The sequence below is a fragment of the Pristis pectinata genome, chromosome 23, assembly GCF_009764475.1.
Source record: "Pristis pectinata isolate sPriPec2 chromosome 23, sPriPec2.1.pri, whole genome shotgun sequence".
Lineage (NCBI taxonomy): Eukaryota > Metazoa > Chordata > Chondrichthyes > Rhinopristiformes > Pristidae > Pristis > Pristis pectinata.
The window spans coordinates 1134654-1151211 of NC_067427.1; the positions used below are offsets into that span (position 1 = coordinate 1134654).

Here is a 16558-nt window from a genome sequence, read left to right on the forward strand (position 1 = left end):
TCCCTGCCACTTACTGTCTAAATACCACTCAAAATGCATCACTCCGCACTTGGGATTAACTTCCATTCACCAGCGCTCCACCCAACTTTCCATCTGATCTATATCCTAGTGTAAGCTGCAGACCACCTTCCTCACCATCCACAACACCACCAACTCTCATGTCATCCACAAACTTACTCATAATACCTCCTACATTCACATTCAAGTCACTGATAGATAATCACAGACAAGAGCCCCAGCAGTGATCCCTGTGGTCACCACTGGTCACAGACGTCCCATCAGTAAAGCATCCCTCCACCACCACCCTCTGCCTCCTATCACCACGCCAGTGTTGGATTCAATTAGCCAGCTCGCCTTAGATTTCAGTGCCTTAACCTTCTGGACCAGCCTTCCATGGGGGTCCTTGTCAAATGCTGCACCAAAGTCCATTTGGACAATGTTTACCACTAGGAAATATGTCTTGATCCAAAGCTTCAGCCTAGCCTGATCATACACCAGTGCACTCACATTTCCCTCGGATCGGAATTCCAGTGGAAAGTTCAGCAGATTGTTACTTCTAACCTTCACGACAGGTGCCACAAATACATCACTTCCATGGCACAACCACCGATCGATCAAGAAATTATCGTCAGCAAAAATTGTCCGACAAGCAGTTAAAGATCATCCATGCGAGACACTGCTCTGTGCAGCAGTCTGACACAGGAATGACGTGCAATGTTGAGTTCATTTTGTCACGAGATGAGCGGAAGGTTGTCAAATGAGCACAACCACCTTTTCACGTGTTGCTGTGACCGTGGTGATAACTAGTGTAACAGAGGATGGCTCTGCTCCAGGGGTGGGCACCGTACACCCATTCCTCTGCAGAGTGCAGAGAAAGGGCAGCCGCTGGTGATGTTCGTCACTCGGGGAACCGGCGACAGTAAACAGTGGAGGCAAAGTTTAATTCATTGCAGGTAATACTGCAGGATCAGGGGCAGGTAATACTGCAGGATCAGGGGCAGGTAATACTGCAGGACCAGGGGCAGGTAATACTGCAGGATCAGGTCAGGGGCGGGTAATACTGCAGGGCCAGGTGATCCTGCACAATGGAACATGCTCAAAGAATGGCAATAAAGGGGGCAATGAGATAGCTTTGCCAAGAAAATTAAGGAGAATCCAAGTAAATTTTATAGGTATATTAAGGGAAAAAGAGTAACTAGAGAGAGAACAGGGCCACTTAAAGACCAAAGGGAACATCTTTGTGTGGAGCCGCAGGAGATGGGCAAGGTCTTTAATGAATATTTCTCTTCTGTTTTTACCGTGAAGAAACACATGAAAACTTCAGACCTTGAGATGGTAAATGGGGAGGCCTTGAGGATGGTCTGCATTACAACAGAGGAGGCGCTGGATGGCTTGAAACCTATGAAGGTAGATAAATCCCTGGGCCTGATCAGGTATGTCCAAGAACACTGTGGGAAGCTAGAGAAGAAATTGTGGGAGCCCTGGCTGAGAGATATGCATCATCGTTAGCAACGGATAAAGTGCTAGAAGCCTGGAGGGTGGCCAATGTTGTTCCTTTATGGCTGCAAAGAAAAACCTGGGAACTATAGACCAGTGACCCTAACATCTGTGGTAGGTAAGTTACTAGAGGGGATTCTGAGGATTAAGATATACAAGCATTTGGGAAGACAGGAATTGATTCGGGATAGTCAGCACGGCTTTGTGCGTGAGAGGTCATGTCTCACAAATTTGACTGAGTGTTTTGAAGAAGTTACCAAGAAGGTCGATGAGGGCGGGGTAGTAGACGTGGTCTATATGACCTTTGATAAGGTTCTACATGTTAGGCTGCAATGGAAAGTTAGATCGCATGGGATCCAGGGAGAGCTGCTGATTGGGTACAGAATTGACTTGATGGTAGGAAGCAGGGGGTGATGGTGGAAGGTTGTTTCTCGGATTGGTGACCTGTAACTAGTGGTGCGCCTCAGGGGTTGGTGCTGGGCCCATTGTTGCTTGTCATCGATATCAATGATTTGGATGAGAATGTACAAGGTGTGGTTAGTGAGTTTGCAGATGACAGTAAAGTAGGTGGTGTTATTGACAGTGAAGGTGGTTATCAGGATTTACAGTGGGTCCTTGATCAGCTGGGTCAGTGGGCCGAGGAATGGCAAATGGAGTTTAATTCGCATAAGTGCGAAGTGTTGCATTTTGGGAAGACAAATGAGGGTAGGACTTTCACAGTGAACGGCAGGGCCCTGGGGAGTGCTGTAGAACAGAGGGGCCATGGAGTACAAGTACATGGTTTCCTGAAAGTGGCATCAAGGGTAAAGAGGGTGGTGAAGAAGGCTTTTGGCACACTGGCCTTCATCAGTCAGGGCACTGAGTATAGAAGTTGGGGCATTATGTGAAAGACGTTGGTGAGGCCGCATTTGAAATATTGTGTTCAGTTTTGGTCACCCTGCGATAGGAAAGATGCCATTAATCTGGAAAGAGTGCAGAGGGATTAGCTTAGATGGACATCTTGGTCGGCACAGACCATTTGGACCGAAGGGCCTGTTTCCTTGCTGTTTGACCCTATGACTCTGTGACATCTGTTGAAGATCTTGATTCTTCTAGCAGAGATAGAGGTAAGTGATGCTGCAATTATGTCGATAGCAAACAATTTGAAGACTCATTGATACTACATGTGCATCAGTCTACTGGGTGAATCGGTGCAGCCATTGGCCTGCAATCCTTACAAAAGATATTAAATCTCTACCCCTGTTTGATCAGGGCAATTAGTTTAGTGAAAAAAATCACGTTAATCATGTTGGTGTCACAGTGTTCAGTCATAAAGACAACTTTCTCTACCTTAATGGTTCAGTGACAATGTTTTCAGGCTAAAACCTTTCCTCTCTGTAATGAGATTTTCCACTCTCATGGGCTGAGTATAAGACTTGGCATAAAATTTCCACCACTTCAAAAATAAACTTTTCACTGTTCGAGTGCAGTATTTCAGTGCTAATTATTGTGTAGAATCTATAAATGTTTTGTCTGTCCCAAATCAAAGAAATATTTTTGATACATTAACCAACAAGCCAATTGGTATTGGTATAATACCAATATAATTGGTATAATTGTATAATAAACCAATACCAATACCAAGAGTGCACATTGTCTTACAGAGACAGAGGGTGTTCAACTTCCAATTCTTGAGTCAACATCTGTTACTGTGGAGCATCTCATTATCTTTTTGACCAGGTGACTTCCCTCTGTATTTGCAATTGGCCTGAAGCAGGGGCTCCTCCAGCAGCGAGATCTAATTTACCACTGCTGATGCTCTTTCTTTAACCCCTCCACCACATTCCGTTACCTGGTTGTTTTCGTTTTCCTTTTTTAAACCTTGCTTCTAACTCAAATTAACTTGACCAGGGATGGACGCTGGGAGATAAGCCGGCTGAACTTTGTACTTTCTGCACAACTTTAGTGCCTATCCCAATGCTATCATCACTGTGCTGAGCCTCTGCAGGTTTGTCTTGCAGTTATTAAATCCTTAGCTCTTCTACTGAAGGACAACAGAATAATTGCCTCCTTTCCATCCTCCCTTGAATGGAGAGATGATTGGAAATCCCTGCATCAGATTGTCATGGTTTAGCTGATGTGAGGCTCACTGTTAATTGTTCTTTAGCAGGTAGGTTGCAGAGCCGCAGGGAAATAAGGAGGGGAACGGGTTCAGTGGGATTGTTCTGCTGGCAACCAGCATTAGGATTGTTCTGCTGGGAACCAGCATTGGGATTGTTCTGCTGGAAACCAGCATTGGGATTGTTCTGCTGGGAACCAGCATGTACTTGATGGTCTGAACAATAAGCAAGCAAGTGACAGGCTCATTAAGGTTTAATGTTCAGCGGCTTGTATAGGGAGCTCCATTTGCCCATCCCATGTTCTTGGCTGAGGACTGCATTCAAGGCTGGGACTGCTACATTTTTAGACATTCGGGGGATCAGGGACATTGGATCTGGCAGGAAAACAGATGATGAGAAACATCAGCCACGAACTTGCTGGGCTGGATGGTCTCCTCGTTCTGCTGGCCCTTCCCCATGTCGTATCCGAGATCCGTGCTCGATAATATTACCCTACCCCAGTAAAACTGCCTGCCTTAAACAGCCGAGGCAGTCTTAAAATTCTTCCGTTTGTATCCAGTGATCAGCAGTTTTTTTCATTTTCCTTGTTATAATGTCCAATTTTTTTTGTCATTTTTATGTGCCTCTCAATCTTGAGTGCACGTACTTTAGGTTTAAAAATAGATCACCTTCGGAGCCCTGACCCCCACACTGTGATGGAAACGTGGCACACTGCAAATGACTGATCTGTTCAGCACAAGCTGAAGAGTTTTACCCATTAATATAAGGTGAACTCATATAAGACGCGAATTAAAAATCCATAACTCTAAAAGTCACCTCCAGTTTTTATGGTTCCATAGGTTCAGGGGGTTTAAAGTGAAGATATCGAGGGCACAGACTTGGAGCCAGAGGTGAAAAGTGAAAACTGCTGTTGGCCATTCACATCAATTCCCAGTTTATTCTCATTCCTTTACGATGTGGAAGAAGAGTCCATTCAGCCCACAGAGTCTATGCTGGTTCTCAGAACAATCCCATTTATCTGGCTGTCTGGTTGCTCATCAACCCCCCGATTCTCCTTCCAACACCATACCAGGGACAACTGACCCACCAGCACGTCTTTGGGATGTGAGAGGAAACTGGGGAACCTGGAGGAAACCCAGGCAGTCAGAGAGAGAATGGATAAACTCCACACAATCAGGATCCGGGATCAACAATGATGGAGGTGTGAGACAGCTGCATAACTCGCTGCACCAGCCCAAAGTAATGCCAACTAACAGATACTTACGTATTTCTGGATCTTTGTCAGTTGAAGATAGAACTGAGGGAGCAAGGTGTACTTTGAGCTCAGCGCTAATGGTAGTTAAAGGGAAACACAAAGCAAGATCCAGTGAGGCGTCATGACTGAGGGATCATTGACGGAAAGGTCAACTACAGCCATAGTCAGAGTGTTGTAGAGTGCAGAAACAGCCCTTCAGCCCACCACGGCCTTGCCAATCCTGTTGTCCGTCTGCACTGATGGCAGTTACCTGAAATGGGTCCATCCCCTTAAATGCCAGTCCAGGGACAGATGGGAACAATGTTCCCAAGGATGGGGGGAGCATGAATGTTACCTTCCATCTCAGAATGCACAGTTACAAGATGTGCCACAGAGTTTGGAGGTGAGTTGGCCAGGAGATGTTGGAAGGTCTCAGATGGCAGAGGAGGGAGGAGGGAGAGGACGGAGCCCCCCATCCCCGATCAGGAGCTCTGTGGGTGGGTTATCCAACAGTCAGATTACTCCCAGGGGACACAAACTCCCCGCCTTTGTCAGCAGCAACCCCCCTCCTGGCACCATCACTGGGGAACAAGCCGCTCACACAATTCTTCTTTACTTCCCCAGTACAGTAACAGCAGCCTCCTCTGGACACTGCATTTGAACTGAAGAGAGGGAGCACCCTGGAGTGTGGACACAGGGTCTGCCCCTGAGGGTGTGCTGGGTTAGGGAGCTTGTGGACCAAAGACTCACACCTCAGTGAGAAAAGAAAATTCTTCCTTGGCTCAGTGAACACTGAGGGCCTGCCGAGGAAATGTCCTCTCACCCTGTCCAGCCCTCAAAGCTTCTTATCTGTTTCCATGATTGCCTCTCATTCTTGTAAATTCCAATGAGTGCCAACCTGTTAAAGCCTTCCTTGTAGAAGAATCCCTCCAGACCCAGAACCATCCAAGTGAACCTTCTCTGAACTGCCTCCATTAAAATGGTATCCCTCCTCCAACAGAAGGATCAGAATTAGCTGTAGTACTCTCGATGTGTCTCACCAGTGCCTTGTGTAAGACTTCCCCACTCTTATACTCCAACCCCCTTGAAATAAGGGCCAAAATTCCAATAGTCCCTGTCACCTGCTGCCCTTGTCAGCTTGCTCCTGTGTACAGAGATCCCCAAATCTTTTTTGCACTGCAGCCTTCTGCAGTTTTCCTTTGGCAGACAATCTGTCTCCTCTTTCTCTTCTCTTTAGACTTGCAAACCAACCTCATCCTTTCCTTTGCCTCCAACTGCAGAGAGATTAATTGGTGATGGACTGGCTGCTTTGTTGACACTAATTAGTTGCAGCCTCTGCTCTTCCTTTTACTGACGATAAGGAGTTTATTCTAATGCCCTAACAGAGCAGCACACATCAGCAGCTGACGTCTTATCCATATGCTTCTCTTTTCTCGGTTCCAATTTAGAATCTGATTTGTTATCGATGTGTAACTTTACTACAACACTCAGGGAGTCGGACTCTTATCACTGCACATGGACGATTAAGTGAACCAGAAGCCCACATTACTGCTGTAATATATACAATGTCATGAAAGGCTTCTTAAAGCAGCATCAGTAAGTGATACCGTCAGGTCTCGGGTGGATGGGCAGTAGGAGACTGCAGCCACAGGACACTGTTGAAATGCAGCTGTTTTTTGTTCGGGTTCCTGAGTGGCTCTCCTGACACATCTCGCAGTTGTTTGGCCCAATGTTGGTGCGTAACTTTACAAACTCATCACCAGAGAAGGTGACTCTCACACCTCATGCTGCTCCTGGAGATCATCGTAGAAACATGGAACCAGAGGTCATTTGGACCTCCGAGCCTACTCTGCCACTCAGTGCGACCACGGCTGACCTTCCAGCTAAACACCTCACTTCCACTTTCTCCCAATACCTCTCGTTAGCCTTTGTGTCTGGAAATCTATCTCTGTAGAGTTATACAGGATGAAACAGGCCTTTCAACTCAACGGTCCTTCTTAAATATATCCATCGACTCGGCCTCTGCTGCCTTCTGGGGTTGGGAATTCCACAGGTCCACCACCACCTGAGACTTTACACTTCAACACATCTACTCTTTCTTTAAAATACAAATCTCATTTTTTTTCAACTGGATGGAGCTCCCCTCGTCCCTCGGTGAGGGAGGCAGTAGTCTGCTGAGAGTGAAGATCCATCACAGAGCTGGAAGAGCTCCTGACTAACAAGCAGCTGAGCTCCTTGGTGATGGGCTGACGTGATTGTGATCGCCTGCAGGTTGAAGTCTTCAGTGACTGACGGAGGAGAATTTTCTGAAGTCCCTTCGCCCTAAGCTGGGTGTTCGTCAAACGAGCACTGGCGATGGGTGTGCGGCAAAACTAGGGTTTGTGATGTCAATACCAGCGACAAGCTGGGGATCTGGAAGTGATTGTAATACAGTCATCGTTCATAGAGGCTCAGGTGGCATTAATGTGTCTAAAACTAGAGAGTAAAGGTTTAAGGTGAGAGGGAGAGGTTTAAAGGGGATCTGAGAGGTAAATGTTTCACACACAGAGTAGTTGGTATCTGGAACAAGCTGCCAGAGGGGGTGGGGGAGGGAACAGGAACAACATTTAAAAGGCATCTGGACAGGTACCTGAATGAGCAGGGCACAGAGGGGTGTGGAGTTAATGCAGGCAAGTGGGATTGGTGTAGATGTAGTATAGACACGGTGGGCTGAAGGGCCTGTTTCTGTGGTGTACAAGTCTATAATAATGACAATCATATGCTTCACTAGAGTAAAGTATAGTCCCATGCCTGTTACCTCTGCTTTAAGGGGCAGTTTCTTCTTCTTATTTTAATCCATCCCTATCATCAACTCCATGCTTTTAACACAAAGTGTTTATTGATTTAAAAATTATTGCTCCTGAGATTTCAATTAATACATGGGTAAATTCTATGGTTGGCCCATAGATCCGAATCACTGGGTTACCATGGAAAGTTCGGGGCCTGAGGTATTGGTATTGGTTTATTATTGTCACTTGTACCAAGGTACAGTGAAAAACTTGCAAACCGATTGTACAGGTCAATTCATTACACAGTGCAGTTACATTGAGTTAGTAGAGAGTCCGTTGATGTAGTACAGGTAAAAACAATAACAGTACAGAGTAAAGTGTCACAGCTACAGAGAAAGTGCAAGGTCACAACAAGGTAGATCGTATAAGGGAACCGTTCAATAGTCTTATCACAGTGGGGTAGAAGCTGTCCTTAAGTCTGGTGGGACGTGCCCTCAGGCTCCTGTACCTTCTACCCGATGGAAGAGGAGAGAAGAGAGAATGTCCTGGATGGGTGGGGTCTTTGATTATGCTGGCTGCTTCGCCAAGACAGCAAGAGAAGTATCTGCTCAGGACCCACAGCCCTTGGCCAATGGGTCTGTGCTGATGTTTCTGCTCCAGGAGGTTCCTGCCACCAGACTGCATCACACCCTGTCACAGTATCCTTCCACTCCTTTCCTGCTCATGGACCCATTTCACTCCTCTGCAATGTACCCACACCACGTGGCCAGCTGAAAACGCTTATACTGCAGTGAACAGGGGTGAGGGAAACAATGAAGCAATTCAACTGGCAAAGGCAGGAGGTTAAATAGACCGCTGCTTTAATGCCTGCCCATCTACAACCAGATAAGTACAGACTATCATGCTGGTAATTGTGTGATTCAGACTGCTCTTGTATTTGGGAGAAACGTTTCAGATCTAGCTGTACACATAAATTACAGGTCTTTTGCACTCACTGACACAGACAACACGCTGCTGACAATGTAACATTCTATATTTACCCCTTTAATGTAAAGCAGCAGTAATTGTCAAAGCAACCTTCAATATGAGAAAAGCACCATGAAAGAATTGTCCTTTGTACAGTTGAAAAACAGGGAGGTAGCTGAGATAATGCTCCCTGACTTGTCAACATGTTATTTTCTTTCCAAAGAATTCAGTGAAAAGAATCCTGTTGCGGAATCTATGTGCAGTTGACTTGAGTACTGGGGAAGGCTATATCTCAGCAGGAATGAACGCTCAATGCACAGGTTACTGGACCACGCATTTTACACATTCAGGAGATGTGCCGGGTCACCTTAATTGGCTTCTAACAACGTGAATGGCAGACAGCTCAATCTCCTGTTAATTGATGGAAAGCAAATGAAGGTTTCACAGGTCTGGAAATGCTTCCGAATGGACCACTTACAACGCAGCTAACAGCCCAATGTGACATAAGTAAAGACAGGCTGTTGTCAGCAGTGAAGGCTGAAGCATAACATGACAAAGAGATGTTAAAGGATGAAGAAAATGGACAAACGGCAGGGCTTGGGTTTTGGTGAAGGCAAATAAGTGATCTTTACTTTGGACTTTAAATCGACAGGTTAAAGTGCTCCCTAAACAGGGAAGAGAGGCAGAGGTCAAAGCAGACTTGAGACCTCTGCACAGACACCATTAAAATGCCAAGGATGGGTACAGGGAACAATGGAAAAGGCTAAAATATTGCTGGCTTTTAGATGTAAAGGACCAGAGAACATGTGGGTGGAGGTTATGCTGAAGCAATACAAGGTTATGGAGTCCACCCCAGCAATGGTTCTGAGTCCTACATCTCATGGCTTGGAGGGAGGTGGGATGTGGGGGAGTCCAGTGCAGATCCCAGCACTCCAAGGGTTAAATTATGAGCTGTGCTTCCACAAAGCAGGGTTGACTACTGGAACGTGAGAGGGGTAAGGATGATTTGATTGCACGATGCTCAGGTCAGGCAGCAAGGAGCTCCTTCCAGTGGCTGCAGAGAGGAGAGTGGAACCTCAAGCAGAGAACATGGGCTTCAGGAGTGGCGTTGGGAAACATTTCTACACAGTGATTGGTGCAGGGCCTGAGAACGACGGACTCTTGTTGTCCCAAGGTGGTAAGGGAAATGGAGAAAGGGCAGGCATATGGAGGTGTGTCATAGGTTAGTTGTGATCACACTGAATAACAGTACATCATTGAAGGGCAGAATAGCCTCCTCCTGATCCTTTGTTCCTAGACTCATAGAAGCACGCACACAGAACCAGGCCCTTCAGCCCTCCGAGTCGCTGTTGACCATCAAGTTCCATCTACACCAATCTCATTTAGCAGCACTTGACCTGTTGCTTGCTGTGCCTTGGTGATTCAAGTGCTGCTCCGGACACTGGTTAAATGTTGTGAGAGTCTCTGCCTCAACTGGCAGTGCGTTCTTATCTCACTATGTCAGGAATCGATATTTGATAATACCCTGTGTGAAATGCCAGGGGACACCTTATTATGTTAAAGCTGCTGTACACATTTTGAGTTATTTTAAAAGTTAGGGTCTGACAGAGGGCGGTGAGAACTTCCCCACTCCACACAGACCTTCCCTTCAGATTCTGTGAGGAGGTGATGAACTGCTCCAATGTCAGTGAATCAGAACAACCAAACAATAAGGAGGAAGGGCAAAACCAATAGAAATTCAAACTATGAAAAGACAAAGGAAGGAGTAAATTACATTGCCCACTGGTGCTTGGTCACTGTGCTGCCCACTGTTGTTAACAGGACCTGAAGCTTAGAGGTGGCTCCTGCCTGCCCTGATGGAGGTCTATCCACACATGGCCATGCTGTGGTGGACAGGTGACCAGCCCACAGATCACACTCCCACAGGCACTGAGAGATATTGTTGCTGTTGTGGAGCTGTCTCCATTATTTGGCTCCAGTTCCTCTCCCAACCAGTCCGGGTGAACAGATGCCACGGGGACTGTTATTTGCACGTTAGATTGTCTGAAGGATGCCTGGAGTGATCTGATCGTTGTCCTACAATGGGCAGCTTTCATTAATACACAGAGGTGGCTGTGCTGGTGGATGCTCCATTGTACTACTAATGACAGGAGGCCCACCTAGCCCTTTCCTTGAACTGGTTTCCAGGACATGGCACTGTGTATGTCCACAGATTTGGAAACAATTCCATTTTCCCACAATGAACACCCCCAGTTCAGAGACCACCAGCTCACACATTCCTGCTCCCTGCACACACCCATCCATTCAGCATGTCCCACGCTTTTCATGCTAACATGCTCTCTCTCTCTCACACACATACACTCACACAGTTTAATAGGTTATCTAACAAATATACTATTTCTCACTTCTGGGATCATAAGGGTGAACCTTTCACTAAGATCCTTTGGTAATATTTTTGCTAATCATCAAGGTGCCATTTGATGAGTTGTCCCAGAGGTGGGGCTGTTGTGGGAGTGGGGCCCTCCAGGATCTCCTGCTCCACAGGAGGGACAGGTGCCCCAGCATTGGGTGAGGTGCCACCACACATCCTTCCTGCATGGACCAACCAACACATCATCAACACCATGGGCAGAACTAGGTAACTAACCCTGCAGTAATGATGGGTGGCACCTCATTGCCAACATTGTTCCAAATACAATGAGTCTTTTTTCCACAAGGTGCTTTATCTAATGCAAGTCTCACACTGGCTTCTGAATGTATTCAGCAGTGCTTCCAATGCTCAATGATACATCCACTGTCCTCAGCCACACAGGAAGTCACAAATCCTTCTGATGCTGCAAACGTAACAATTTTTCTCTTTATTGTTCTTTGTATGTGGTCTACGTATTGGGATTAATTACCTCTTTCACACATCTCATGTAATTCCTTTGTTATTTAATTCTCTCCTGCCCATTATAGTCATTCCCTTTTGCTCTTTGCTCCCTCTTGCTTTGAACCTATTATATGTATTTTACAAGTTTATTCGTTTCTCAGACAAGGCTCTGGCTTGATGGATCTCTGACAGAAATACTGATTGAGAAACCACATAAAGGGTGTTCATCTCAATATCAGAGTGAGATTAGCATCCATAAAATCATGCAAGCACTGAGTGTTAAGAGTTGTGCTCCCTGGAACCTGAAGACAGCTTGTACCCAGGGATGGTGGCCCTTACCTAGATGGCAGCTTCCACTAGAGGTCACCACTGAGCAGGGGCATCGCTCACACACAGATGTCGCGTTAGCCTGAGGCTTCCTGTAAAAACTCTCCTTGCACTCCCCGCAGTTAGGTCCTTCAGTATTTCCAGTGCAGTTCAAGCAGATGCCTAGACAAATAAAACAAAACAAATGAGGAGAGAGCTCCAGTCAGAAATGGATGCAGAAGATTTTGACAGTGGTCCAGATTTCACCTGGCCACATGACCTGGTGCAAGGAGCGTGGTTTTAATTCAATAAACCTAACTGGCAATCAACTAACTCCAGAGATATGATCAAAGGCAGTCAGAGATGCTCAGTCCGTACAGCCAATGGCAGCAGCTGGACACACAGCACACATGAACACAGTTAGCTCCAACATCTGGGATGAATGTTCCCCTAGATCTGGGTCTACTTATCCAATAATTACACCAATGTAGAGATGTACATTGTACAATATTTAGCCCAGCTATTGCAAACTGGGAGCTGATTAGAGCTCACGCACTCAGTCATATTGTGAATTTGTAACAACAATTAATTCACACTGGAACCAGGGAGGCTGCAGTAAGTAACATGTTCACATGGAATTCTAACATTCAAATTAGGAGAGGAGGAGTTCTCTTGGGCCTCTGAGCCTGCTCCTCCATTAATGAGAGCAGGGTTCATCTGACCATAACCTCAACTCTGCATTCTCGTCAATTTGTGGTAACCTTTCACCCCCTTGCTTATCAAGAATGTCTGCCTTAAGAATACTCACTGACTCAGTTTCACTGCCCTTTGAGGAAGAGAGTTCCGAAGACTCACCAGCCTCTCACTGAAGAAAACTTACCTCATCTCTGCTTTAAGTCGGTGACCCCTGATTTTTAAACAGTAAATCCTAGGAAACATCTCTCCACATCCACCCTATCAACACCCCTTGAGTCTTATGCTTTAATCAAATCCCTGTCCAACTTTTCTTCATAAGACAACCTGATCATTCCAAGTATCAGACCAGTAAACCTTCTCTGAAGTGCTTCCAATGCAAAAAAAGACCAATACTGTACACATTGCTCCCACTGTGGTCTCACCAGTGTCCTGGGTAACTGAGGTACCACTGCCTTAGTTTGGTATTCAATTCCTTGAACAGTAAATGACCACATTTTGCTTGTTTTCATAATTATTCGCTGTACCTGCACACTGGCCGTTTGGGAATCAAGCATCAGGGTCCCCAGCTCCCTCTGGGTCTCTGAGCTTAGCAATCTCTCACCACGCATGCACCTGTGCAATGAGGGATCATGGAAGTGTTGGGAACATTCATATTGGGAGAGGAGGGGGGTCCCTCAACCCCAAGCATGCTCCCACATTTAATGATATCACAGTTGATCCCACCATAACCTCAACTTCCCATTCCCGTCAATCTGTGATAACGGGAATCCCTGGCGCACACACTTGCTGTGTTATGCCAACCAGAAACTGATCCATTCATGCCCACTCTCTGCTACCTACTGCACCAGGAGCTTTTTATTCTCAGCAATACCCTCTTATTGCAGAACCTACTGAATGCCGTCAGAAATCTAAGTACAGGGCATCACTGGTTCCCCATTGCCCACAACATACTTCACTTCAAAGAACTGTAATAAACTGTTCAAACATAATTTCTCTTTCACAAAACCATGTTGATTTTACCCAATTACCCTGATTTTTTTTCTAAATGCTCTGCCATAATATATTTAAAAATAGCTTCTGGACGTTCCCTGTGACAGATGTGAAGCCTGTTGCTTCCTGCCGCTGCCTCCCTCACTAAGTTACATTGACTATTTTCCAACCCAATGGAACCTTCCCCAAATCAAAATTAAAACCAATGTACCAACCAGCTCACAGGCCCCGAGATGAAGCCTATCAGGGCCCAGAGACTGGTCATCCATCAGCTCCGGTCTCACCCCACTGCTGACTGTCATTTCCTGAGTCCCTCCCTCCCTTCTAATTCCTGATTTACAGCTATTTTGGGGATGCCGCTTCTCTGCTCTGCAGTAAGACCAATGCAGATACCTGTTCAATTCATCTGCCAACTATTTATGTTATAAATTCCTCTTACTCACATTCTCCAACACTCTATTTTTACCCCCTCCCCTTCTACCATCCAGCTGAACAGCAGAGAATGGGCAAGTCAGCCCAGCAAGTAAATTCTGCCTTTGATTTGAATTGATATCTTTATTAGTCACATGTACGTTGAAACACACAGTGAAATGCACCTTTTGCATAGTGTGTTCTGGGGGCAGCCCGCAAGTGTCGCCACACTTCCGGCGCCAACATAGCATGCCCACAACTTCCTAACCCGTACGTCTTTGGAATGTGGGAGGAAACCGGAGCACCCGGAGGAAACCCACACAGACACGGGGAGAACGTACAAACTCCTTACAGACAGCGGCCAGAATTGAACCTGGGTCGCTGGCACTGTAATAGTGTGACACTAACTGCTACACTACCGTGACTGCCCATAAGAACAATTTATCACTTCACTATGTCCATGTTCCTGCATTTTCATAAAATATAAAGTACTCTGGAAATGATACTGATCATATCACATTTCCCACCTTGGATCACAGCCAACTACTGATAGGACCATCTCCACGAACAGCCACACCACAGAGGTTGCATTAGTTTTGTAAGTACCTTTGTAAACACTGTAGGACCGATCAGATCCCTGCACCCTGACTCATTTCTTTCTGCTCACTGTGCTGCATCGTTACAGGCTTCTGGATAATTCCATTATATGGTGAGACCGTTCCCCTGAGACCTTGGCTGGAGGAAGATGTGTTAAGGGGTCGGGTGATGCAGGGAGTGGGCTGGATGTCATGTCGTGTAGCACCAACAGCTCAGGGAGCTAACGGCATAACCTGCGGCTGGGGGCTGGATTCTTCCACCACAGAAAATCACCCCCCCCCCCCCACAGAATTCAGGAACAATAAACCTGTGAAATTATCACTCGCAAAACTATTTAAAACATCCACTGATTATGGAATAACTGTATAATGGTTCGGTAACAACCCCATTGATCAGAATTTGATGTGCTTCATCAGTCAGACAGCAGTAATTGAGACAATTATCTCGATCATTACCGCGGCATCAATCCTGCACTGCTACACATGACGTTTTGACTGTTTCTTCCCTGAACATACTTCACGAGCTGGGTACTGTTGTAGAATTCTTTGTCTAGTGCAGTAAATGTCTTTGTTAGAAACGACCCCACCTCATGCAAGTGTCCCGTGAGAGGGAGATGCTCCTGGCGAGGAACCTGAGAGCTTCAGGCATGTGAAGAGGTCGTTCTTACTCTCGGGTGATGGGCAGTGACAATGTCAGGCTCTGAACTGTGAGCTCCACGGGCGGCTGCACTTGGCTGTGTTGCTGGAACACTTCCTCATGAGTCTGCCGCTGAAGTGGAACCAACACCACTGCATGAACAACCTTTGTCCCAAACCGGTCAACTCCAGACTTCAAACATGTTTGGGAGAAAACCCTTCATTATCTCGTCAAAGAAACGTAAAATCATGACAAGACCAGGAGGCCATTTGGCCCATTAGGTCTGTACTGCCTCCTTCTGAAGCAATCCTGACACACCCATTCCATCGCTCCCTGCCCTGATTCCTGGAAATTTGCTTCTCTCCCTTTGCCTGCCTCTGTTTCCGGACCCCTGGCAGCCAGTGGTTCCGGGTCAGCACCGCACTGTGCCCGAGGAAAGCTTCTTGTCACCACTGCTCTTTTGTCTGTGTCACTTTGTATCTGTGTCCTCTGATGCCCAAACCATCCACTAACGGGACCACCCTTCCTCCGTCACCCACCGTCAAAGCTCCTCTCAACATTGTTTGCTCTTAGTTTCTCCGGTCCAACCCTGGAGCTGAAACCCCTCACCCCTGGAACTGTTCCAGCAAACTCTGCATCCTCTCAGGCAACCTTGCACCCTTCCCAGTGGGACGTGACTAGAACTGGCAGCAATATTCCAGTTATGCCTGACCAGAGGTTTATCAAGATCTCTCTGACTGACCAAGAGGAAGGAGAGGTACAGTTTTGCTTTTAGGTCCCTTGCAGTAAATGGGGAGGGGGAAGGTGCCAACCAATGCAAGGGATAACGGGGGTGTCCAGCCCTTTGTGCAGCCAACTGGTGCAGGTTCCTGCCAGAGTCCATAACATCCGGTGAGGAGGCTTCATTGCATCCAACTCTCAAGGAGGTCTACATAACTATTGCTGTTTTAACTGTAGTCAAAGCTTTCCCCAAGTAGACCCAATCATTAATCGTAACCCCAGTGTGTGTCACACAGCATTCTAACCCCAGCTGTAATCAACAACTGCTGGAGATCAGACCAGGTTAGAATGCTCTCCGATATTTGTTCTCCTTCTGACCAGTTTATTAATGTGTCATTGAAGTTCCCACCTTTATAACATCCCAAAAAATCAAGTGCTGAATGTTTAGGTTTAACTGATTTTACAAAATGGTTTGCAAACTATTCCCAAGGGGAGGATTTTAAGCAATTCTAAAATAGAGCATTTAATCGTAGATTTGTTAACTAAAGCTCAGAAGCTAGGCCACATCTGAAGGCAAAATGCAGCAAGGGCTCAGAACGTAAGAACTTTGTCCTCCGATCGTTGTCACGTTGCCAACAATAATCTCTGCAGACTCCAGCAAACATGACCTTGACTCATCAATCCCTTTATGAATTTCATTCAGTACAAAACTGCTTTTGATTGATGTCAAAATGCTGAACTGAAGCCACAAGAGTGAGGCTGCAGA

At 46.3% G+C, this 16558-nt stretch overlaps 1 protein-coding gene across 1 annotated transcript in view; it reads right to left on the reverse strand.

Moving 5' to 3' along the window:
* Window positions 1-16558, reverse strand: part of LOC127582148 (multiple epidermal growth factor-like domains protein 9) — a 199302-nt gene that overhangs the window by 43671 nt on the left and 139073 nt on the right. The window contains exon 4 of the mRNA XM_052037198.1: window positions 11776-11925. Within this exon, the coding sequence (XP_051893158.1) occupies window positions 11776-11925 (150 nt within the window). The remainder of the gene's footprint in view (window positions 1-11775; window positions 11926-16558) is intronic.